Raw genomic sequence first — 25,610 nt, forward strand, 5'->3', positions numbered from 1 at the left:
ACTTGTAGTACTGGAGCGCAAACCTTTTTTTTTCTCATAATAAACATGTCATACATACCTGCTCTGTGAAGTGGCTTTGCAGAGAGTAGCCCCAAACCTCCTCTTCAAGGGTCCCCGGCTGGCGCTCCTCCTCTTCTCAGTGCACCCCCATAGCAATCTGCTTGCTATGGGGCATTCATGCGGGCTCGCTCCTGATCTGAGCTATGCATGTCCACTGACACAGAGAATGCGGCTCAGCCCTGCCCCCATTCCCTCCTCACAGGATTTGATGACACCAGCAGGAGCCAATGGCTCCCACTGCTGCCTCCATGTCCAATGAGGAGAGAGAGGGAGAGAGAGAGAGAGACAGAGACCAACACTTCTGCTCTTGGAAACAGCGATGGATTGATTGGGCTCAGGTAAGTATTTGGGGTTGGTCTTTTTACAGTCTGTGCAGCAGAGGCCAGTGGGGGAAGGGGAAAGCAGAACAAGGAACCAGTCAGGCGTGCTGCAGTGCAGTGAGCATGCAGACAGGAGGAGAGAGTAGAGTGAAATAGAGATGAGCTCATCAGTGTTCTTCTGTTTTCACTTTCCAGTCACAGGGTCAGAGTAGGGAGGGTAACTGGAGATCAAAGTGAAGCTGCAGTAGAGAAAGAACAGGTCAACTCACCTGATAGAAAAGGCTGCACTGTGTGGCAGAGCTGTGTAAATCTTGGAATGGATGGACAGAAACACAAATTCTTGGCAAAGAAAAACAGCTCTCACGTTTATTTTATCTGTCTACATAGCTGTCTTGAGTTCAGCCATAAGGGTTAAATCTACAGTTTAGTACTATTAAGGATTCGGTTGATGGTGCAGGTCAGCATGTGACCATTATTTAATAAGGAGTGATAAATTAAAGTGGTTGTAAACCAAATGGCTGGCCTTAGGTGATACACAGAGATGAAGAAAATCCTCCTACATAAGTTGGGCCTGTTTGTCTGCACAAGAATTTATACAGCATGTCTGAGCTTTCGGAAAGGAGTGGGGAGCTGAAATTACACTCTGCAGAGCTTAGTGAGGAGAGCTCTAAGAGCTTACTGGTGGGAAGGGACACACCCCACTGCACATAGGAACAGAGCTGAGGCTGTCAATCACAGGCCGTGCGCTGGAGATCTCCCCCCCCGCTCTCACCTTTTTCTCTTGCGTCAGGTAAACCTGTCAGAAGTGACTCATACAGATAGTAGAGGAACTAGGCAGCAGACAGAAATGAGACTTAGTACTCCGGATTGTGACAACTACACATTATAGAGGCATATGCTTTGTTCATATTTCATGTCTGAGGTTTACAATCACTTTAATTCTGTAGCAAATATTTTTTTTTATCATGTGCCCACGCTGGACTTTACATCTTCTGGTGTAAAATATCATCAAAGTACACAAACACAAAACAGAGAAAATACTTCTTATATAGGACAGCTGAGCAAACTGTTGGGGCTATATAAATCTTGTATAATAATGATAATAATAATGTGTTACAGTCCAGTGATAATACAGTAAAAAATGACTCACTCTTTTACAAAACTATGAAGCTGCTGTCGCACCGACCGCTGAGCCTGATCAAAAAGGATCTAAAAGAAAAAATAGATACATTACACAGGGCATGTATAAATACTATATGTGTTAATAAGAAACATAACATAATGACAATAACATAGCATAGTGACACTAAACTCTGGTTTACAAAGAAAGCATTCTATTCAACTATGTATTCTTTACGCAAAAATTCCTTTATATTGCTCTTCCCCCCTGCAACTTCCTTTGTCTTTGCTGCTGTGACCCGATTTCCTGTTAGAGGGTGACTACGTACGTTCTACATGGTCCCCTTCAGCGGCAGCCCGTCCATTAGGGGCGTTCCCCCCTCTCCAGCCACCCCCCATATGCAGTGGATAGATTCATGCATAGCATGAATCTATCCACGGCCGCCCCCTATTCATGTGTCCGACTCAGGCCCCTTCCAGGTCACTAAGCACATAAATTACAGCGGCCAGGTTTTTTTTTGAAGAACCAGATTAGAGCCAGAGGCTCTAATAGGCTTTAAAATAGTGTGGACTCGGGACGCAGAGTACTGCGTATGGAGCCCATCCAGGTGTGTTAGAACAGTGAATGAAAATTTGTTGTTGCAACACTGATCCTCCTCCTGGCCAATTGGGAGCAGGTATGAAACCTGTTTCTCGATTGCCCAAAACGTCAGGCGATCCTATTGGACGTCTAGCACTGGGAGGAGCAGAGAGGAGACACCGCGGAAGCTGCTCCAGGAGAGGACACCAGAGCAGCTTTCCCCCGAGCCCACCACGCTGGAAGATGGCCACATCCAACCGCTGCTCTCACATCCAGGGTAAGAACTGCGGGTGTGCGTTAGTGCTGCGCGGAGGGGGGGGGGGGGGTAGGTGGCTTGTTTGCCACCCTCTTTTGTTTGCTCCCGAGATCACTATGGGATTTGTAGTGTGCACAGGACAATGCACACGATTGCAACTGCTTATTTCAAACAAACAGAACTGAGGAGAAATAGGAGTGATTTGGAAGCTGACGGAGGACATTACAAGGAGACAAAAAAAACACTGTATGAAACTATTTAATGAAAAATAGATTACAGGACCATTAGGTAGGGAACGTGTATGGATATGTTTTGGAGAATAGGGATATTGTGTAGTGTCCCTTTAAAGCCGAAATCAGCACACAAAAACTTTCAATTAAAAAACAGATATTCCTCAATAGATTTCAGGCATCCCCTGCAACAAAAATGTCACATTTTGTGAGTTACTCCCAATAAGAACACATCTAAAGGGATGCAGGCCCAGCAGATTTCCTCATTAGTGCTCTGCGGCTGTCACAGCTGATTGATAATTATGAAACCACTCCCATTAGACTCACTCGACACAGGGGGCACAGAGAACCAAACAGAAATCTCTTCAGAATAACAAAAAGTAGGAATCTGCAAAGTTTGTTATAATCCTTATATATACATAGATCACCCAGAAGGGAATGTTTTTTTCTCAACAAAAGTGGAGTTACGCTTTAATAACGCTTTATGAAAAATAAAGGGTTTTAACTGTTAATTTAACGTTAATGTTAAATAACTAAATATTTATGCATGTGAACTGAACAGTTTGATGAGAAAATAACAGAAGAGATACACTGAACACTCTTTAAAGAGCTCGTATAATCTAAAGAACAAACACTTATATGAGATTCGGATAAGCAAGTCAGCTGGTTATCGCATTCTGCTATATTGCCACTAGAGGTCAGTAGAATAACACTAGCATGGCACAAAGGCACACGTGCGTTGTCTATCATTGTGACATGTGGATTGTCAAAACTGAAGATTTATCTAGAAGTGACGGGGTCATTATACCAAAGATGTTCACTACAAAGAAAAATCACCCAAGCCACCCAAAAGAAAAAAATCATACCTCAGGCAGATCATCCCCCTGATCCCCCACTTATACTTTTTTTCATGGCAGGATGATGTTGAATTTAAGAAGATAAAAGAGAGGTTGATTTTGCCAACTTTTACTATTTATCGAAGTTAAAATTGTTTTTTAAAGAATAAAGTGTATTGGTTATTGTCAGTACATCACTTCAAACAGCATCAAAATATGTTACGGACGATGCAAGTATAGCAAAAAATCAATAAAATAAAAGAGAAATGTCAGCCTTCACAAAACCCAGTTTCAAAAACTCAAAGCTATTAAGAGTGTCAAGCCTAGGATATATCTTGATGACCTTAGCCCAGGGGTGAAATATGGCAGAGTTGTGGTCTAGCAATACAGAGTCCGAGCAAGGACCAGGGCAACTCAAGGGCCTAATAGGGGGTGGGTCTATCTTCCCAATGGCACTGGCAGTCTACCCAATTGAATTGGCAGTTGAGAGGGCCCCTGGATGGGTAAAGGAAGGGTAGAAGTTTAGCAAAACAAGGACAAGTCAATCCAGGAACTTCAGATAGCACTCATGAAAGCAAGCGATTAGCTCTTACATCCGAAGTTAAAATATTAAAATAGTGTTTCCTGAATTTAAGGCTCCATACACACTGGACATTAAAATAACGTTATACAAACGTCAGTAGCTTTACACTGAGTCTTTCAATGTTTTTTTAACGTTTTTGCAATATCGCAATTTTAGCGTTTTTTAGCTTTTATTTTTTTTTTTTAAGGCTCCATGCAGATTGAAGCTCATAAACGGCCGTTTTTGGGAGTTTGGGCGTTTTTTTTTTTTTTTAACAGCCCATAAACTCCCCTCTATGTTATCTTATGTGTCCATGCACACATGAACACATGGACGTTTTTGGACGTTTATCAGCAGTGGAGTTTACGGACTGTTGTCTGAACGCCCTAAAATCGCATTCAGGAACTGTTTTTCTGACCACAAAGAAACGCTTGAAAACATTAAACGCACATAAACGCTGCTAAACGCTCAAAAACGTGGCTCACCAGCGTTTAACGTTTTTGATCCATTAAAAAAATAAAAATAAAAAAAAGGTCAAAAACGCTAACATGGAAAAATGCTACAAAACTCTAATAAATGCTATTGCAAAAACGTTAAAAAAACAATGAAAGGCTCGCTGCAAAGCCACTGGTGTTTTTATAACATTATTTTAACTTCCGGTGTGCTTTGTGTTGCACCAAGACATTTCATTTTCTGTTTCAAAGAATGAGGTGGCAGCACAGTGGGCTAAGTGGTCAGCACTTCCACCTAGCAGCACTAGAGTCATCGGTTCGAATCCCAACCATGCACTTCCACCTAGCAGCACTAGAGTCACTGGTTCGAATCCCAACCATAGCACTACCTGCCTGGAGTCTGCATGTTCTCCCTGTGCCTGCGTGGGCTTCCTCCGGGTACTCTGGTTTCCTCCCACACTCCAAAGTCATGCTGGAAGGTTAACTGGCTCATGTGTAAATTGGCCTAGCATGTGTATGTATGAATGTGAGTTAGGGACCTTAGATTGTAAGCTCCTTGAGGGCAGGGACTGATGTGAATGTACAATAAATTTGTGAAGTGCTGATGGGGCTATACAAGTACCTGTAATAAATAAGGTTACATGCCAACTGGCTGCTTCCTCTATAAGCGTCAAATCACAGCGTTTTCCAGGGCACAGGTGCAGCATCCAGGAGTCTATCATAATCTATGGCAACCTGAAATACGCTGTGGCTGGACACTGTACGGAGTGATGCTGGCATTTAGGAACATATGCCTTTGAGGATGTATCCCTGGAACAAACATATTGAAGATCTAAGCAGCTTTCACGGGAACAGATCTGAGAAGACTGTCACTCGGGTGACCTCACAGCCACCACTGATAGCTCTGGCTCCCAGCTATCACCTCAGGTGGTCCCCTCACCCAGCGGCTCTCCTGTGATTGGCTGAGGGGCACACCTGCAGCTGGCGAGGGATTTAGCGGTTTCAGTGGAAGTGCAGAACATCTTCATAATACTCCATGGAAAGGTCTGAAAAAGGAGTCCTTTTTTTTTAAGGTGGAACCCCCTTTAAATTCTGTAGTGTAGGTAAGCACATTAAAAAGCAATTTAAAACAACCTGCTTTGTTGAGTCTGGTAGTGAACAGGTGGCCATTGTTTGATGTGACAAATGCAATATCAGCTTACAGAAACCTCTCCAAGAAAACACATAACCCACCTACAGATGAAGAATCCGAATATCAATAACAGCATTTCAGCAATCTGTTGGGAGTCTGGTGTCTGCCCCTGTACAGTAAATAGTGCGATTTTATCTGTCAGACTATTTAGGGCACTCGAGAAAAAAAAAACAAGTAAAAATGTTGCACTGACCTTAGGGCCCCTTGTCTCCTGCAGCATTTTAGTGCACCCAGGACAGCCAGGTGCAGTGTCCACCATCCACAGTCTATGGCAGGCTGCAGCTGGACAGGGCTGTACTGATCGATACCGGCATTTAGGGCCCTGTGTGTTCATGGACGGAGGCCTCGCCTGTCTTTTAATTCCCAATTTGACTGTCAGCTGCCTGTCTCAATTGTACCCTGAGCTACCACTCTGTCTGAATACTGCCTGCCTGACCTAGGACTGTGAATAAAGCAGTCCCTAGATTATGCTATTTTCTTTTCTTTCACCACAACTGGAAGGAAAGAAAAGCACTCAATTCCCCCCATCACCACAGTCAGTGTTAATGGCGGAATTTCTCCCGCAGCACTATTGTGTTCCGCTGGTGGGGAGCCTGCCCGGCTAGCAGAACACAATGTTTTCTGCTAGCGGCTATAGCCGGCGGCAGCAACTGCATGTAAAATATATGACAGGTTGGTTGTACTCAAGTCAATGGATGGATTGACTTGGGTACAACCAGCCTGCCCATAAAATCTCAGCCGATCCCTGCTGAGCCAGCTGAGATTTGATCCATCTATGGCTGGCTTAAATCTGGTGCTCTAAGCCACTGCCAGAGTAAAATAATCCTGTTATTGATTGGGAGCATCTTCTGTGCTGCTTTATGCTCTTCTCTAGTTATAACCCCTGCCTGTATTTTGGTTCCAGATTTAACCATTTGCCTCAACTGTCCCCCGTTTTAAGCTGGCTATAGACAGATCCAAGTTTGGCCAAATCAGCCGGGGCTGACAGAATTTTCATCTGTGTGTGGCTGTTCCCGTTCAACAGAAATTGATCGCCACTACTGTGTTGTGATTTCCCCTGCCACCGTTTATAGACTGTGCTCTTGCCTGGCTCTGGTGACATGTACAGTTTTAGGTGTGAATGGGGAGCAGGTGTGTTAAATTTAGTGTCATCGCTCTCACTCTCTCATACTGGTCACTGGAAGTTAAACATGGCACCTCATGGCAAAGAATTCTGCAGATCTGAAAAAAAAAAAATTTTTGCTCTACATAAAGATGGCATAGGCTATAAGATTGCCAAGACCCTGAAACTGAGCTGCAGCACAGTGGCCAAGACTATACAGCGGTAAACCAGGACAGGTTCCACTCAGAACAGACCTCGCCATGGTCGACCAAAGAAGTTGAGTGCACATGCTCAGTGTCATATCCGGAGGTTGTCTTTGGGAAATAAACGTATGAGTGCTGCCAGCATTGTTGCAGAGGTTGAAGGGGTCAGCCTGTCAGACCATATGCCGCACACTGCATCATATTGGTCTGCATGGCTGTCATCCCAGAAGGAAGCCTCTTCTAAAGATGATGCACAAGAAAGCCAGCAAACAGTTTGCTGAAGACAAGCAGACTAAGGACATGGATTATTATAACCATGTCCTGTGGTCTGATGAGACCAACATAAACTTATTTGGTGTCAAGCATGTGTGGGGGCAACCAGGTGGGGAATACAAAGACACGTGTGTCTTGCCTACAGTCAAGCATGGTGGTGGGACTGTCATGGTCTGGGGCTGCATGAGTGCTGCCAGCACTGGGGATAGGGCTGGGAGATTTTCTTAAAAAAAAAAAATCTTCGATTCTCTTAAAAAAAACTCGATTCACGATTCGAATCGAGTTTTTTTTTTTTTTGGAAACCGCGCCGGTCCCGAGGCGCTGCGGGCATGAGCTTTTAGGCGAGGCCGCGGCTTCGGCCTCACCTAAAAACTCCTTGCCCGCAGCTCTTCAGGCCCGGCGCGGTGTCCGCGCCGGTCCGGAGGCGCTGCGGGCATGAGTTTTTAGGCGAGTTCGCGGCGTCCGGCCGTAGCCGCGGACTAGGCCGAAGCCGCGGCCTCGCCTAAAAACTCATGCCCGCAGCGCCTCGGGACCTGCGCGGTGAAAAAAAAAAATCTAAAAAAATCGATTTGCTTAAATTTTGAATCGATTTGACCTCTCAACTCGATTCAAGATTTAAATCGATTTTTTTCCCAGCCCTAACTGGGGAGCTACAGTTCATTAAGGGAACCATGAATGCCAACATGTACTGTGACATACTGAAGCAGAACATGATCCCCTCCCTTTGGAGACTGAGCCGCAGGGCAGTATTCCAACATGATAACGACCCCAAACACACCTCCAAGACGACCACTGCCTTGCTAAAGAAGCTGAGGGTAAAGGTGATGGACTGGCCAAGCATGTCTCCAGACCTAAACCCTATTGAGCATCTGTGGGCCATCCTCAAACGGAAGGTGGAGGAGCGCAAGGTCTCTAACATCTACCAGCTCAGTGATGTCGTCATGGAGGAGTGGAAGAGGACTCTAGTGGCAACCTGTGAAGCTCTGGTGAACTCCATGCCCAAGAGGGTTAAGGCAGTGCAGGAAAATAGTGGCCGCACAAATATTGACAATTTTGGGCCCAATTTGGACATTTTCACTTAGGGGTGTACTCACTTTTCTTGCCAGTGGTTTAGACATTAATGGTTGTGTGTTGAGTTATTTTGAGGGTACAGCAAATTTACACTGTTATACAAGCTGTACACTCACTACTTTACATTGTAGCAAAGTGTCATTTTCTCAGTGTTGGCACATGAAAAGATATAATAAAATATTTACAAAAATGTGAGGGGTGTACTCACTTTTGTGAGATACTGTACATTCCAAACTGCTGACATATTGTTCTTGTTAATCAAATGATATGTCAAATGTTCTACATTTCTATTGGCAGGCAGGTTGTGTATTTAGAGCTGAACTCCATGCAAACACCTAAATACACAATTAATTGTAACTATGGTAATTGTGTTACCTGCCAAAAGTTAATTAGGCTTCATGTACACTGCTGCTGGTAAACGGACGTTTAGGAGCAGTTGGCCATTTTTTTCAACTGCTCCTGAACTCTTCTCTGTTGACTTACCAGTAAATGTACACAGGTTTGTTTATAGTCATTTCTAGGCAGTTGCGTTTAGAGGCTTTTTTTGGAACCCAAAAAAATGCGTTCAGAAGCTGTGTTTAGAGGCATTTCAAATGCCAAAAGCGGCTAAACGCGGTAACTCGCGTTTAGCCGCGTTTCATTTACAGGTGTTTTTTTTTTTTTCTAAAATAGCCAAAAATAAAAAACGCTTCTAGACGCAAACACGGCATGTAAACGCGGCTAAACGGATGTTTTTAGATGCCAGTTTCTAGCTGTCAAGTTAAATCGTTCAGGGGAGGTTGAACAACGTCCTGTGTACACGAAGCCTTACACAGCTCTTCCACACAGCACAACCTACCCGCTGAGCTGATTTGCCTCTATTGTATTTGTGTAACATAGTTAGGTCAACTGCCTGTCATTGGACAGCGTAGGAGCACCAACAGATTGATGAAGGCATCCCTCTGTTCCTGTCAGCACATTGCTTTTCTACACAAATGAATACAGCACACTTAATTGGTGCAAAATATTTCCACCACCTCACGCGGTCTGAGTGCTATTGTATAAGAGATTACAAGAAGCTGGTATCTAAGCAAGTTCAGGATTTTTACAAAAAAATAAATATTTTTTTTAAAGTTTGCCTGGAGTTTAGCTTTAAGGGCAACACCAGCCAAAAAGCTTACAGTTTAACTATGTACAGTATGTGTTTGTGCTGTGAGGCTGCAGAACAAGTAGAGTGACAGCACGTTTTAGAACCTTCTATCCTGGAGACTCTGTGGTCCTGGCCTCCTCCTGCCTGCTCTTTACAATCCTAGTGGATTTTACCACACTAAAGACACCAGCCTTAAATGTTACATCCCCTGTATGGCCACAAAAAATCCTTCACTCCTGGCCACTGGCACTTCCTCTGCAAACTAGGATTTAGCTCGGTGGCAGCGCAATATACAATCAACCATAACAGTATGATCACTGACAGGTAAAGTGAATAACATTGATTATCTTGTTACAATGGCACCTGAAAGTGGGTGGGATATATTAGTCAGCAAAGTAAACAAGTTGTCCCTGAAGTTGATGTGTTATAAGCAGACAAAATGGGCATAAGGATTTGAGCAACTTTGGCAAGGCCCAATTTTTGTATTGGCTACCCTGTTACCCGAAAATAAGACCTAGCGTGATTATCGGTGATGGCTGCAATAGAAGCCCTACCCCCCAAATAAGCCCTAGTTAAAGTCCTTGTAGGTCTTATTTTCAGGGTAGGGCTTATCTTCAGGGAAACAGGGTAGGGCTTATTTAGGGGGGTAGGGTTTATATTGCAGCCATCACTGACAATCACGCTAGGTCTTATTTTTGGGGAAACAGGGTAGAAGGCTGGGTCACAACATCTTCAAAACTACACCTTATGTGGGAGGTTTCTGGTCTGCAGTGGACAGCACCTACCAAAAGTGGTCCAAGGAAGGAAAACTGGCAAAATGGAGACAGGGTCATGGGTGACCAAGGCTCACTAATCATGTGGGGAGCAAAGGCTGGCCTGTGTTGCTTGATCCAACAAAAGGGCTACTGTAGGTCAAATTGCTAAAAAAAGTTCATACTGGTTCTGATATAAATGTGTCAGAACACAGTTTGCTGTGTATGGTGCTGTGTTGATGCAGACCGGTTTAGGGTGCCCATGCTGACCCGTCTCTACAGCCAAAAGCACCTACAATGGGCATGTGAGCATCAGGACTGGCACACAGTGCAATGGATGGAGGTGGCCTGGTCTGACAAATTCAGGAGTGGTTTGAGGAACACATCAATGAGTCTGAGGTGTTATCTTGGCCTCCAAACTCTCCAGATCACCTGTGGGATGTTCTGGAAAAACAAGCCCGATCCATAGAGGACCCACCTCACAACTTACTGGCCAAGATCTGTTTGTCAGTAGATGTGCTACTTACTGCTTGGTTACAGATAGCACAGTGTACCTTCAGAGGTTTAGTGGAGTCCATGACTCAATGGTTTACAGTGGGCGATCACAATGTTATGGCAGATCAGTGTAGGGCAGACTTCCATAAATAAAAGCCCAACAGAAAATGATTTCTTGATTTTAAAAGGAATATATGAGTAAACTAAATGGTGCTTTATGTATTAACTTCCCCTTATAAGGACTGGTCTCTGCTGATCCCTCTCCTTGTGCAGGGTGACTGGTCTAGTCTCCACCCCCTCCTGTCGTTTTCTGCAGGCAGCTTGTTGTGGGTGGGCTTGCTGGGCCCCTCCCACAAATCTGCTCTCTGCACAGGGTATGTACAGCACAACAATGATGTCACTGCTACTTTTACAATGTAAAAGCGGAGTTCACAAAGGTGTTTGGTGCACACAATGTGGATTTACTGTATATCTTCTGTGTCTATTGAGTAATGTATTTAAATGAAAGTGCTTGTGCCTGGGATTGACATTGTCACATCATCATTCCCACTGCCTCGCTGTCAGTGTGACACGTTGCCTGCACTCACATGGGCCTGTGTTTTCCCAACTACAAAGAAATGCATATGCAAACAAAGCAAGATGCCAGATCCGTCAGATGCTTTGCATTTTGAACAGTCTGTGTTGACTCATTACTGATTCATCCTGGATAAGAAAGTCCAGTGACAGACATTAAAGACAGGCATGAACAGCAGCCGCAAGAATCTCTATTCTGGATACTATAAAGGAGCCTCTCCCAACCAGTGTTCCCCCTGAGGTTGCTAGGGGTTCCTCGAGCTTTTAGCGATTGTCCCCCCACCTTCAATGACCACCAATGCAGGGGGGAACTTCTATACCGATCTGCAACATTATGGGGACACCATCATTTTTATTTATTTTTAAATTATTGCGGACGATAATTTGGTTGTAGAGAGCAAAATAATATGCCCTGGGTGTCAAACACTGGAATTACTTATAATTCTTTTTATTCTTTGATTTGAACATTGTTTTGCAACATACTTATCACATTAACAACAGACCGCATGTATAATCACACCTAAACTTTTTTTTTTGAGATGGAGAGAAGGGATGAGAAAGGCTGCTTTAAAGTGGAACTCCAGGAGGAAACTTGAAAAATTCTCTCACTTACAGTGGGGCTGTGCCTGCAGTGCAAGGGTTAACTGCTCATTTAGGTCTAGGGGGCATGGAAAGTAGCCCTACTTACCTGTACCTCCATGCTGCTAAAGTGGTCCCCACGGTGCATTCTCCCCTATGCTCCAGCTATCTAAGGTCATCATTAAGACCAGTGGTCTCCAAATTCCTTGCAGTGACAACAATGATGGGGCACAATTCCTTGCAGTGACAACAATGATGGGGCACAATTCCTCCCAATGACACAAGCGATAGAGCACAATTCCTCCCAATGACACAAACATAAGGGGGGGTGCTATTCCTTTCACTGACACCAAAGATGGGGAATTGTTTACTCCAACTGATGCTGGGACATTTTCTGCTACCACTGGCCACAGTCCGGCCCCCCTAAAGTCTAAGGGACAGTAAAATGGCCCTTGGTTTAGAAAGTTTGGAGACCCCTGATCAAGACCAATGCAACTTCCATAGCTTTGCATTGAACTTGAGCATGCTGAGGAACAGTCCACTATCGAAGCATGAGGGAGAGCTGTCTGTTGGAGGCACAGAGGATCAGGTAATTAAAAATGCATTACGCAGCCCCCTAGACTAAACAAGCAGTTAAACCATGCAGTGCAGGTGCAGCCCCACTGTAAGAGAGAGTAGTCAGGTTTCCCAGAGTTTGACTTTAAAGGGTAATTTCAAAAATTGTCACAGTTCATTCCAAATTTAGACAGATTAATGTCATCTTCTTAGAGTCTTCGTCCTTGCAAAGAAAAAAAAACCCAAAGGATTAGGATGATCGCTTAGCTTATATGCAATATATGAATGGGCCTTTAAGGGCTCTTCCTCAGATACCTCAAAGTTCTAAGAATTTAGGCTTCCTCAGATACCTCAAAGTTCTAACAATGGGCTTCATCTATCAAAAGAAGATTTGTCTCAGTAATTCCATTACCTATAGCAAGTAACCACATGCTTTTTGTTCCCAAAGGAGGAACAGTACTGAGCTGCATTCTGTTAATCTGCTTCAACAACTTTATTAAAAACTAGTGGACAGAAACACTCCTGAGGCAAATTTTCCCCTTATGCATTTCCAGCTGGTGGAATATTTCTGTTTACCTCCTGTTAATAAAGTTGTTGATGCATTCAGCACTGGGGGTGTGGCTTGGATTTGTTTGTTCCCATTGGTCCACAAGAGCTGATGGACCCAGAATGAGCTTCGCATCTTGAGGCTAGTTTTACAGGGATGCTTAGAGGGATGGTAGAGCGGCATCAGAAGGGGGTTTTCAGGGGGAAGAAGGTAAAAACTGACTGAGCCAATTCCTTCTTGAAGCATACTGACAAATAAAGCCCACAGAAAGTCATCCTCATCTTCTGTAAATGACAACACTGATCCTAATTGATTCACATTGTTGTAGAAGATGAAGGCTAGTCAGACGTGTAGGAGGGGAGGAGAGCGGCGGGCGGTCATGTGAGCGCGGAGAGGAGCTCTGAAATAAGGCAATCGTCATAGTTTTTATTACGCACTTACACTGGGACATGTAACGTTATCGAACACTGGAGATTGTATGATGATAAAGTTATGATAGCAGCAGGAGGGGAGGGGCGGGGACCAGATCGGCACTGTCACTAGCTAACAGGCAGGGAGGAGGGGGAGAGAGGGAGCAAGTAGAGATAGCGGGATGATGGAGGCACGTAAACTGACCACGGTGTCAGGGCTCAGCAGCCATGATAAACGTGGTCAGTTTACAGAGGGGGGGGCAGCACCAGGCAGGATCAGCCAGGTATTTTAGATGATAGAAAGGGCTAAATTACACAGCGCAATCACTGTGATGTTATTCAAGCTTTAAGGGAGCAGGATACATTTGTTTGTTTTTTTTTAGAGTTACAACGCTTTAAGCGACTTGGTAGCCGGTCGCGGGCCACAATGAGCGGAGCAGGTGAATGACAGGTCTGTGTCCACTCTGCACATGTAGAGCAGGCACGAACACAGCCCACTCTTCTTTGGGCCCTCCGATCTGCCCAGATGGAAGAGGACGGATCCCCTTCTGTTTTTTTTAGCAGATTGGATTGGAGGTAGGCAGATGTAAACAGACACAAATCTGTTTAGATCTGCCGTTTCATAGAGGTGAATGGAGGGTCTGATTGGGTCAGACAGATCGCATGAAAGGGGCCTAAGGCTACTTTCACACTGATGCACTGCGGTTTGCCCACACCATGGGTGCAGCACAGTGCACCTGTGGCTTTCCTGCAGGTTAGCTGCACTTTGCCATAGACTTTTATTATATCCTGCAGGTGTGGTGCACCTTCCTGAAAGTGCACCAAATCCGCAGGTAATAACAGAAGTCTATGGCTCAGTGCAGGTAACCTGCAGTTGCATTACACTGCCCCTGTGGATCAGTTTGAAAGCAGCCCAGATATGGGCATATCTGCAGAACAGATATGCCCATATACAATATACAATAATTTTAGTAATAAACTTGCCTTTAGACCCCTTTCACACTGGAGGCGTTTTTCAGGAGCTAAAGGGATAAAAATAGCGCCTGTAAAGCGCCTGAAAAATGCCTCCCCTGCAGCCCCAGTGTGAGAGCCTGAGTGCTTTCACACTGGAGCGGTGCGGTTGCAGGACGTTAGAAAAAGTCCTGCAAGCAGCATCTTTGGAGCGGTTTAGGAGCGGTGTATACTCCGCTCCTTCACCACCCCTGCCCACTGAAATGAATGCAGCGACATTTGGGCACATTTAACCCTTTCTTTGGCTTAAAAGCACCTCGCTAGCGGTCGAAAAGCGCTGCTAAAACTAGTGGCGCTTTACCACCAATGCGGCAGCGCTGTGAGTGTGAAAAGGGTCTTAAGAGTCTTCTATTCAGGTATCGCCAGCTGTTGCTGTCCCAGGCAGAGTGCATTTGGCATCACTCCGCCTGTGACAGGAGTTAGCGCTATACAGGACGCATTGTCTTAAGCGGCTCTGCTCCACAGCCGCTTGCTTCCTCTACCGCTGGCCTCATTCACAACACTGATGCTCTGGGATGGCAGGTCAGCAACCCGCGATCTGGGCTTGCCAACCCTCCATCCAAGAGCAGGAGGTTGTGGGCCACATCAGAGGGCTCCCCGGGCTACAGGTTGGGCACCTCTGATTTAAGCAGTCAAAATTCCTAGGCTATGATTAATGGGGAGTGCATTTGGCCCCGAGACATGTTGGCTGAACTGTAGCCAGCGTGCCCAGTGACAACTTCAGTGACCCTTAGAAAATCGGAATCCAGCGCTCTGTTTTTTTTAATGCTGTTTGTGTCCCCGCTATGAAGATTTACCCCTACTGGTTCAGAAAATCAATCTTTTTGAGTTATCTCAGGAAGTAGGCAGGAATCTTTCAAAACCCAGCTCAGGTGACAATTGTCTAGAAGACTTTGGAGAGGCCCCCCCCCTCTAACTTTCTGTTGTGTCTTTGAACAGGAAGTAAAATGGAATCTCCCCACTGGAACATAGAGAAATCAAAAACTGGCAGGGGTCTCTACCATTCCTTACACTAGCCCGGAAAAAAAAAATCCTACGTACATCTTAGGGCAAGTTTAAACTTGTGGTTGGGGGGGGGGGATAAAAACAGGCAGTTGCCCCGTTGTCTTTACCATCCTTCCAATTGCTTTTGCCCTAAAGTGGAACTACACCACATCTGAGCACCACAAACCAAAAACACTAATTAATTTTTAATAGTCAAAGCAAACTCCCCCATCCATTTCATGTCTCCATGCTTTATTTTGATAAAAAAATCACTTTGAAAAACACCCCCCTAGCATTTCTGGCTGTGTCGATCTTAAGTAAGGGCAGATGATTCGTGTAGCATTTACCATCTGCCTTTAGCTCAAGCATGCAGGCAGGTGTGCTTAGCTACGAAAACCCCTCCTCCCTTCCTGAATACTCCTGTGATATATGACATCATTTGCCTAGGTCTGGAAACCAGGAAGTAACTGTCGAAAATGTAAATAAAATTTTAAAACTAGTTAATATTATATACTTTCCTATCTATTTCCTAATGTTAGCAGCAGAAGGATTAAAAATAGTCAATGTTGATGGAGAGAGTGAAGTTCTGCTTTAAGCTGCAAAGGCAATGCATGTGGCGCAGTGGCGCACCATTTATGGGGTAAAAAACAGGCAGTGACATATTGCCTCCATACCACCTGCCAAATGCCTCTGAAAAGCAATCCAACGGTGCACATCTATACATAGCCTAAATTCGTTCCAAAGCTTTGTTTTTGAAGTGGTCCTTCAGGCTGGGTTCACACTGGTGCATTGCCAGACATTGCATGTGATTCGCACTGCATTGCTGTGCAGATCACATGCGATGTCTGTGTGATGCAAATTCAGCCATACGAGCTATATAGCTGAAATCGCATCACATTCACACCAAAATGGTGTGAGACCCTTTTTTGGGTCCGCACTGGAATCGGATCGCATGGGTGTTCACACCCATGCAAACTGATTCCTGCCCTATTTGTCCTATGTCCTATTGGGGTTGTCATTAACTCTACATTGATATCCGCAGCAGTTCGCAGAAAGCAGTGTAAACTGCCTGCGAGTGAGATGGGATGCGGGAAGCCGCACATGCATCACGCTGGTTCCCACATCGCACAAATGTGAACCGGGACTTAAGTAAACTTTCTCAGGCTTGCCATTGCTTAGCTACTTCTCCAAATGCTACCTGCCTGGCTGTTAGCTGTTACACAGTAAGCTTCTTGCCTCAATTTTCGGTACATGGACCTGGACCACGTATGCAGATCAGAAAGTCTGAAGTCTCTATCTGCACACTTGTTCTGGGTTGGAAACTCAAAATATGAAAGTTAGAGGGTCACCAATAGGGTTGCCACCTGTCCAGGATTCACCCGGACAGTTTGGATTTGGAATCATGTGTCCGGGTTTCAGGCAGTCTGAAGACTGGACTATGGCTTCCAAGCAGGACTATGGCTTCCAAGCAGGGTTGCTGCATGCAGTTGTCTAAGCTGAGAGTGTCTGTTACACTCTTTCACACCGCCCAAAGCCAGAACCAACAAATTCTCCCCCCCCCCCCCCCCCCCTGCAAACAGACACACAAATGGGAGAGGAGAGAGGGCTCAATCTGCTCCTCTTCCCCCCACCCCTACCCCTCTGTGTCTGCCCGCACTCCAGTCCCTGGGGCTGTGCCTCAGAAAAGGGTGCCGGAAATTTGAAGTCCAGCAGCCTCAGCTACATATGGATGAGAGGTGCTGACTGCCAAGGGGTGAGTGAGCTCACCATCCATCCCTGTCTGTGACTGAAGTCTCCCCCTTCTCTCTCTTGCATCTGAGTAAGTACACTAGGGAAAATCAGGGTTCTCCAAGCACCCCTTACATCAGAGTTTCCCTTTACACCAGAGGCCACAGTGTTTCCCCTTACATCAGAAACTTCTCCATACATTTGAGTTCTCAGTGTTCCCCCTTGAATCAGGGCTCCCATAGCATCCCTTATGGTAGAGTCCCCAGAGTTCTTCCTTATATCAGAGTCTGCAGATTCCCCCCTTACAGTGAAAGGGAACTCTGCGAGTTCAGATGTAAAAGGGGAACTCTGTGGACCCAGATGTAAAAGGGGGCTCTTGTTATTAACTTCATATGATTAGAAATGTTATTTAATAGCAAAATATGTGTATAGTTTATACTATAAAAAAAAATTTGCTGTGCTCCGCTAAAGTGTTCGTGTTTGACTTGAAGAAAAGGTGGCAACCCTAGTCACCAAGACAGCCAAGAAATAGAATCCAGAGAGAGTTCTGCAATGTCAGCCTCCATGATTCTCTCATGACATGTCAGCAGCATGCAGAAGGGTTAAATCGATTATGTGGGGGTGAGGCCTGTGCTTGTTTTTACTGACACAAGACCAATTTTCAGTGAGCAACAGATGAAGAGGTCAGCGATGAACAAATGTGCCGTTAGGAGTCATGACAGGGGAATGCTGCATGTAGAAGCTTCATTTTGCTGCAGGCAGCCGGAAGGAACACAATTATACAATCGCATTGTCTTCATGCCCCAAACAGTAAACATCACTACACAAAGCAATCATGATTCTAGTCACCACAGCGGAACGCAGCACTCCATACTGGCAGGTTCATACAGGCTTAAAAAGTTTCACCATCTTAGGCAGCTTATATGGAAGGAATGTATACATTGTGTCATGAGGCAATGACGGCTTCTCAGGGAGGAGTTATTTAACCTACATACAGCAATGGGCTGCCATATAGCTGCATATTCAGGCTGTTTAAGAATCTCCAAAGCACGGAGGGCGATACAAGATGGAGGACTTTGTACGTGAACTCAGTGATGTTGCCGAGTGCCACATTCTAAGATGATTGTACAGTCAAACGTGTGCCCAATATTTCTGGTTTCCTGTCTAAAACTGGACATGCATGTTCAGATTTCTTAGCAAGCTGAACAAGAAAGCTAACAAATTCCTTCATTTACACCAACAGCACTGATGGATGAATCCCTCCCTGCCAGCCTAGTGTATTCCAGCTACCAGCTGTCAGAATACCCCAACAGTGCCTGCACCTGATTGGATGCAGGCGCTGCTCGTTCTGACAAATTTCCAGACGATACCTTCTACAAAAGTCAATTCAACAATCGACATTTGGTGAATGAAGCAGTGGCAGTAGGGCCATACACTGCTCAAATTTAAACCAAGCCAGCAGGAATCAAGCAAAATTCAAGTAGTGCATTGGCCACCCTATTACCACTCAAAAAAAAAATGATATTTATGTTCTTTGGCCTAAGGCTACATTCACACAGACACATACGTGCGGTTAGTTTGCTGCATTTACAGGCAGAAATACACGGTTATACGCTTTGTGTCCTGATTGGCCAGGAGGAGAAGTAGAAACACCATAGCGAATGTTGATTCGCTATTGTCACAAGTGGGTGGGCTCAGGGCGTAGTGCTCTGTGCCCTGAGCCCAACCGTTTTGAAGCCAATTAGAGCCTTTGTCTCTAATCATGTGCTTCACGAAAAAAAAACCCCGTATAACTCAATGCGTCCATCGCCCTGCATGGAGATTAGGGTGGTGGCCCATCCTTGTATCACCAGCCTTGAATGCACACGGTTTGAGTCCAGGCTTGGTAACCGATTGAAGGGGCTATTACTTGTGACAGTAGTGATGCTAGCCAGGCAGCGTTTACAACCGCTAGTAAGAATCCACTGATCTTCTGCCATTAGGTCATGAGCATGCCGTCTCTTCAGAGCGCATGCGCCAGTGACGTTACTGGCTGCAGAAACAGTAAATATCTCCTAAACTTTTAAACACGTTTAGGAGATATTTCTTGTACCTACATGTAAGCTTTATTATAGGCTTACCTGTAGGTCCAAGTGATGTTTGCTACCGTTTTAAAATAATACAATGCGTTCCTTGAAGCGTGGCAGTGCCAAGCAAGTGACCCCATGTGGTCAGTGTGTACAGGGGAAGCCTTTCAGCATAGGACGCATAAGATTACAACATTACTGAACCAGGATTGACTCCTACACTGATTGTCAGCTTTCCCGGCGGCCCATCAGCTATGAGAAACACATAGGGTGTGCAGGGTGTGCCTGGGCACATCTTAATCACAATGTGCACATTAGCATTATCCAGATGCGAAAGATCCCCCTCTTACCGGCTCTTCCATAAGAGAAGTGCTTATGCACTTTTTTCACTGTGCCAACAGGGAGATCAATGTGTCGGGGCCATATATATGTAGACACACACACACACATGCATGTGTGTTTGAGCTATGGGGTGCACACCCTAATGCAATAGACTGCGTATAAACCTATGGAGATATACATATTCATTGTACCAAGCTAGACCCAGGTAAGTTTGCAATAAAGGTCATACTTTTTTTTTACTTAATGAATTGTTAATTAGTGTGTTTTTTTCATATGTGCTTAGCGTTTAAGCTGTAGCGTGTATGCGTCATTATTACTATCTTCAGAAATCCATCTCATTCAGGAGACCGAGCTGGTTTCCCTCTGGTTTGGAAGGAAAAGCGAAATAAATGGATTTAGCAGTTTGCTCACTATAATCCCTCTTCCATCCTCAGAATAGCAGAAGCTACATTGCCAAGAGCTGTGAGCCTCCTGCATGTGCGTCAAGAGCAGGACTGATACCAGGCTGTAGAGGTGGGAGGCAGCGGAAGGTCACCCCGCAAATCCCTTCTCATTTCCTGATGACTTCATTTAAAGGGTTTAGCTGAAGACAGTAGGGAGGAGTAAGGGGAGATGCCTGGAGGGGGGCTGCCACACAGGAAACATTTGGATATGAAATACGCATCCATTGAGCTTTTCCTTATCTCCTGTCAGTGCTTTTTTTTTTTTATGGGAAAGGGTCTTCCCTCATCCGGTCTCTGCAGGCATGATTAATGCATAAGGGCTGACAGTGGGGGAGGGAGACACCTAGCCAAGGCTATACAGGAAACACTATGCTATCCATGCTGACGGTCATCTGTAAATCAAGTGACAGGAAAAATGGGGTCAAACTTTCATGTCAGTCATAAAGGAAGGTAGTATCCTTACCGACTACTGGTCTACTGTGACGCCAGTGCCTTAGGCCTCATGTACACTGGTTTTCATACGGATGCATGAGAATCCAATTTTAGGTGAGGGCGGAAGGCACAGGTGCACCATTCAGCAGCCTGGTAAACTCTATGAGAGGCTGACAGCTTCTGTGCCTAGACGGTGCACCAAACAGCACTAATGTTTATGGCAGTAAACACCCAGGGATGTATGCCCAGAATGCAAACAGTGCGCCCTAAATGTTCGTACCACTCTGTGCAGGCCTCTCCAGCCGCAGCAGCTGTCAGCCTCTCATGGAGTTTACCAGGCTGGTTGGTGCACCTGTGCCTTACATCTGCACTGATATGCTCGTCTCATGCACAGGGCTAAACACCAACTATGCATGAGGTCTTAAAGTGGATCTTTCATCAACTTTGAATAATATATTTGAAATATAACTACGAACAAAACCTTTGTTTTATTTTTTATTTTGGATATAGATGAGGAGGGTTATAATAGTCTTTTTTTGCCATATGTGTCATATTGGGGTGATTTCCCTTTACTTCCTGTCCCACAGCCACAAGTGAGAGGAAACCCCTCCATCCTCTTAGACAGCCGACACCAGAACAAGTGTCCCCATTATATTTCCCCTTTATTCTTTTTTTGGTGGCAACTCAAAATCTAGAATTTTTACCTTCATTCTCAGTGACAATAGTCACCAGGACAAATAAGGTAAATATCACTTAGGCTGGCCATACATGGTCGAATTTCGAAAGAATTTGTGTTTTGTGATCTGATGGTAACACCATTGATTTCGAATTTCGGCCAATCAAGCCTTCAATTTCACCCCATGTTGCCTCAGAAAAGAATTTTCGTGGCTGGGAATCTTCTTTTCTTTCCGGGAATTTTCTTTTCTTGCACATGCGCATTTCTTTTTCGATTACATTTCTCGCACGATTCTCCCATCATTAATCGTTAGTTTTTCAAAAAATTTCCAGCATGTCCGATTATTCAAATTTGATTGCCGCACGAAAATCGGCTGTTGCTGCAGCCCACTAATGGTGCGAAATACAAACAAAAATTCCTAAATAAGATTTTCGAAAAAAAAAAAAATTCGACCCATGTATGCCTTACAGGGACAGCAAGAAAAACCTGATGAGTGTTCTAATTCCTCTCTACTCTGTCCAAATGTACAAAATTATTGGATTTAGATACACTTTAAAGTATTTGCATAGCCAAAACTTTTTTTTCTATGTTTTGAATAAAAAAGGGTAGAGAAAATCTGAATATTTTTTGCTGTCTGTGTTCTCCTGAGAAGCATTTCCTTCACTTCCTGTATTAGAGACACAACAGGAAGTCAGAAGAAATCTCCCCCAAAGAAAGAATTCCCTTCTTAGACAACTGTCATCAGAACATTTGAAGATTTACCCTTACCTCTTACCCTCAAGACAACTCTAAAGTTTAAGACTTCTCCCACTGTCTGTCTCATTTTATTTCCACTTTGAATGGAGTAAGGCTCGATTCACACTAATGCGTTTGATGCTTTTTGCATTTTGCAGAAATGCATTTCATTTTAATGTTTTTAACATGGGTTGTATGGAACATGTTCACATCAATGCATTTTTGTGCCTCTGCGTTTTTGGAAAGGGCGGGGACTTTTTTCCCACAAAATGCCGCATTTTGCACGCAATAGACTTCAATGGACCCGCATCCAAAATGCAAGTACTTCGTTTTTACCACGATTATCCCTGCGATTTGCGTTTTGCAATGTGTTTTTTTTTTTACATTCACTGTATATAGCTGGTTGCTAAGGAGCAGGCCAGGAAGCCGGCCGCAACTTCCTTAACAACAGATGAGTCATCAGCTGTCAGCGGGCTTCCTTGCTGACAGCTGAATGTAAAGAAAAAAAAAAAAAAATTGCCGGGCTGGTATGGATTTGGAAGTGGCACACCCATGACACACCCATGCCAAAATGAAAAGATAAATGGCATGGGGTCCCCCAAAATCCATACAGACCCTTATCCGAGCATGCAGCCCAGTAGGTCAGAAATTGCGTCCCCCCCACCCCCCTCCTACACCATACCAGGCCGCATGCCCTCAACATGTTGATGGGGACAAGGGCCTCTTCCCGACAACCCTGGCTGGTGGTTGTCAGGGTCTGCGGGTGGGGGACTTATCGGAATCTCGAAGCCCCCTTTAACAAAGGGACCCCCAGATCCCACCCCCTCCTACGTGAATGGCCATCCGATGACATCACCCGGAGAGCCCAAGGGGCGAGCTCACCAGGTGACGACATCGGATGGCCACGCCCCATTCACATGGGGGGGCGGGATCTGGGGGTACCCTTGTTAAAGGGGGCTTCGAGATTCCGATAAGCCCCTGCCCGCAGACCCTGACAACCACCGGTCAGGATTGTCAGGAAGAGACCCTTGTCCCTATCAACATGACGGCAAGATGCTTTGGGGTGGGGGCCCCTGCCCGAAAGCACCCACCCCCCCATGTTGAGGGCATGTGGCCTGGTATGATTCAGGAGGGGGGGCACTCGCTCATCCGCTCCCTTTCCTGACCTACCGGGCTGCATGCTTGGATAAGGGTCTGGTATAGATTTCGGGGAGGACCCCATGCCATTTGTTTTTCAATTTTGGTGTGGGGGTGTCCCCTCCAAATCCATACCCGTTGACAACTGATGACTCATGGGTTGTTAAGGACACGGTGGCCAGCTTCCAGTCCCGCTCCTTAGCAATCAGCTATATACAGTGAATGTAAAAAAATAAAAAAATTAAAAAAAAAAAAAAAAACACAAAAACCGCAAAAACATGGCAAATCGCAGTAAAGTCACGGTTACAAAAATGAGGAAAGCACAGCAGAAACACTCAAAAGCAACATGCATAGATGTGAATTGAGCCTAAGGGAGGGTTTTAACCGCGATGAGATTTTTTTTTTGCCATCTGTGTCCCATTGGGGAGAGGAGATTCCCCTTTACTTCCTGTACTATAGGGGTTTATTTACTAAAACTGGAGAGTGCAAAATCAGTCTCACTTCTGCAGAGAAACCAATCAGCTTCTAACCTCAGCTGGTTCAATTAGGCAATCAAACCTGAAAGCTGATTGGTATCTATTCAGGGTCGGTTCACACATGGGCAACACGACTTTAGCGCGACTTTGTACCGCGACTTCAACGCGGCTTCAGCGCGACTTTAGCGCGACTTCAGCGCGACTTCGGCAAATTACGAGGCGACTTGAAGTCGCCTCCATGACAGGCGACTTTGCCTGTGGCCAATCACCTCTCTGGGAGGGAGGGGGGGAGGGAGGGGTTTTCTCTGCAAAGTCGCTTGACTTTACAGAGAGATCCGACTTGCAGGCGACTTACATTGAGTTGAATGGGTACAAGTCGCCTACAAGTCGGATAGAAGTAGTACAGGAACCTTTTCTGAAGTCGGAGCGACTTCAGTAGTGTCAATTAAGACGCTCCCATTGCCTACCATGTTAATCTAAATACAAAGCGACTTGGGGCGACTTGGGGCGACTTGAGGGCGTACAAGTCGGATCCCAAGTCGCCCCAGTGTGAACCGACCCTTAGAAGTGAGACTTTGCACTCTCCAGCTTGAGTAAATAAACCCTGTAGCCACTAAAGGAAGTGAGAGAAAATCCCTGCAAAGTTAAATAATACCTGGTTGTCACCAGAACCAATACCCGCCATTTGCGGATTTCCCCTCTATTCCTGTTCTGGTGACAACCAAAATTTAGGATCTACTTTCACTGATAACAGTAATCTGGATAAATGGAGAAAATGAATCTCCCAAATGGGGGCAGAGGCTGCAATAAAAACTCGACAAGCGCTCTAATCACTCTCCAGTCTATCCATAACTAAAAAGGCTTTGCCTTTCTTTCACTTAAGCTAGGTCCACTATTGCGATCTGAAAGTCGCACGATTTTACCGCAATTTTGATGAGACTTGAAGCAATGCCTGTGTATTCTTGAGGTCTACTGACCTCAAGTCGCATCAAAGTCGGACCAAAGTAGTGCAGGGACTACTTTGAAGTTTCACAGATATGAATGGTACTCAATGGAAATCATGGCGCAAGACTTGTCATGCGATTTTGCAGTCTCAAGTAGCATGACAAGTCGCACTTGTGGAAACTTAGCCTTATACTTGAATGTGCATTTCCTTACTAGATGCCTGGGTGGAATTTATAGATATTATTGATTAATGAACGAAGCTTTTATGACCCCTCCAATGCCAGTATTTATAGGTGCTAAGGCTTTTGTATAGCTGTCTGCCTGAATCCCTCTGCTAATCACCTACACAGCAAGCTTAATTTAAAAAGATCATCCGTTGCCGCTCCGAGCCAAGAGACTTATCTCCGCACAGCTCTCTGTCCCCCTTAAAACTGTCACTTGTCTGATTCAGGGTGAAAAACTGGAAAGAGATGACATGGTTCTCTCTCATTTCCTGGGCTGCAAATTCTGCAACATCTGGCACCCCATCACTGAGAGATTATGCAACACCCAGCCGGGCGAGCAGATGTGCTCAGCAATCTCTGGAATAATCCAGTCTCAACAGGCAAATGAGATGAATGCTTTAAATAAGCACAGCGCACAGTCCTACTTGCCCGATTCACCCCGGTCAGCTGAGAGAAAAAAAAAAAATTCAGAAAACGTAAATGCCAGTTAAAAGTCATTTTCAGCTATCAATGCACTTCAACCCTCGGGGCGCACCGCAAATAAACAGGACAAGTAGTAGTATAGTAGATGTGGAAATGCCCCGCCAGCCAAATGATTTCATTTTGGTACACAGGTTTTGTTACCAATAGCAAGGCACACTAGAAAGAGGCATTTGTCAAATGAAGTTTCCAATGATATACAATTTTAGCTACTAGTATTGGTATGACCATATTAATCATTTTGACACATCATAGTATTTAGATATAAAATGTAAATTTCACCAGAGGTGTGGACTAAAGATTAGAATAAGACCCCATGCACACTGGGAGTTTGCCCAGCTCTTCTAAATGTCTATCTTCTGGCAGAAAACAAAGCGTCAAAAATGCACCTTAAAGAGCAGCTCCACCCAAAATGGGAAGCTCCGCTTGTTTGCCATTATTCTGGCCATTGAAATGAATGAATGCTTGTGTGCTTGACATGACTAGAATTAATGTGTGTTTAGACGCATTTACACAAATTCAGGTGCGTTGGGCATTTTTTAGCAGCAAAACACTCCTCTCCAACATAAAACACCCTTAACAGTGGAGTTGTCATCCAGTGTGCATGAAGCCTAAGCCCGGGTTCACACCTATGC

The 25,610-nt window shown here is 45.0% G+C and overlaps 1 protein-coding gene across 1 annotated transcript in view; it reads right to left on the reverse strand.

Moving 5' to 3' along the window:
* The window catches only part of ACAP3 (ArfGAP with coiled-coil, ankyrin repeat and PH domains 3), a 308,172-nt gene that overhangs the window by 106,113 nt on the left and 176,449 nt on the right, over nt 1-25,610 (reverse strand). The window contains exon 5 of the mRNA XM_073602935.1: nt 1,531-1,589. Coding sequence (XP_073459036.1) covers nt 1,531-1,589 — 59 coding nt within the window. The remainder of the gene's footprint in view (nt 1-1,530; nt 1,590-25,610) is intronic.

The sequence above is a fragment of the Aquarana catesbeiana genome, linkage group LG10, assembly GCF_042186555.1.
Source record: "Aquarana catesbeiana isolate 2022-GZ linkage group LG10, ASM4218655v1, whole genome shotgun sequence".
Classification (NCBI taxonomy): Eukaryota; Metazoa; Chordata; class Amphibia; order Anura; family Ranidae; genus Aquarana; species Aquarana catesbeiana.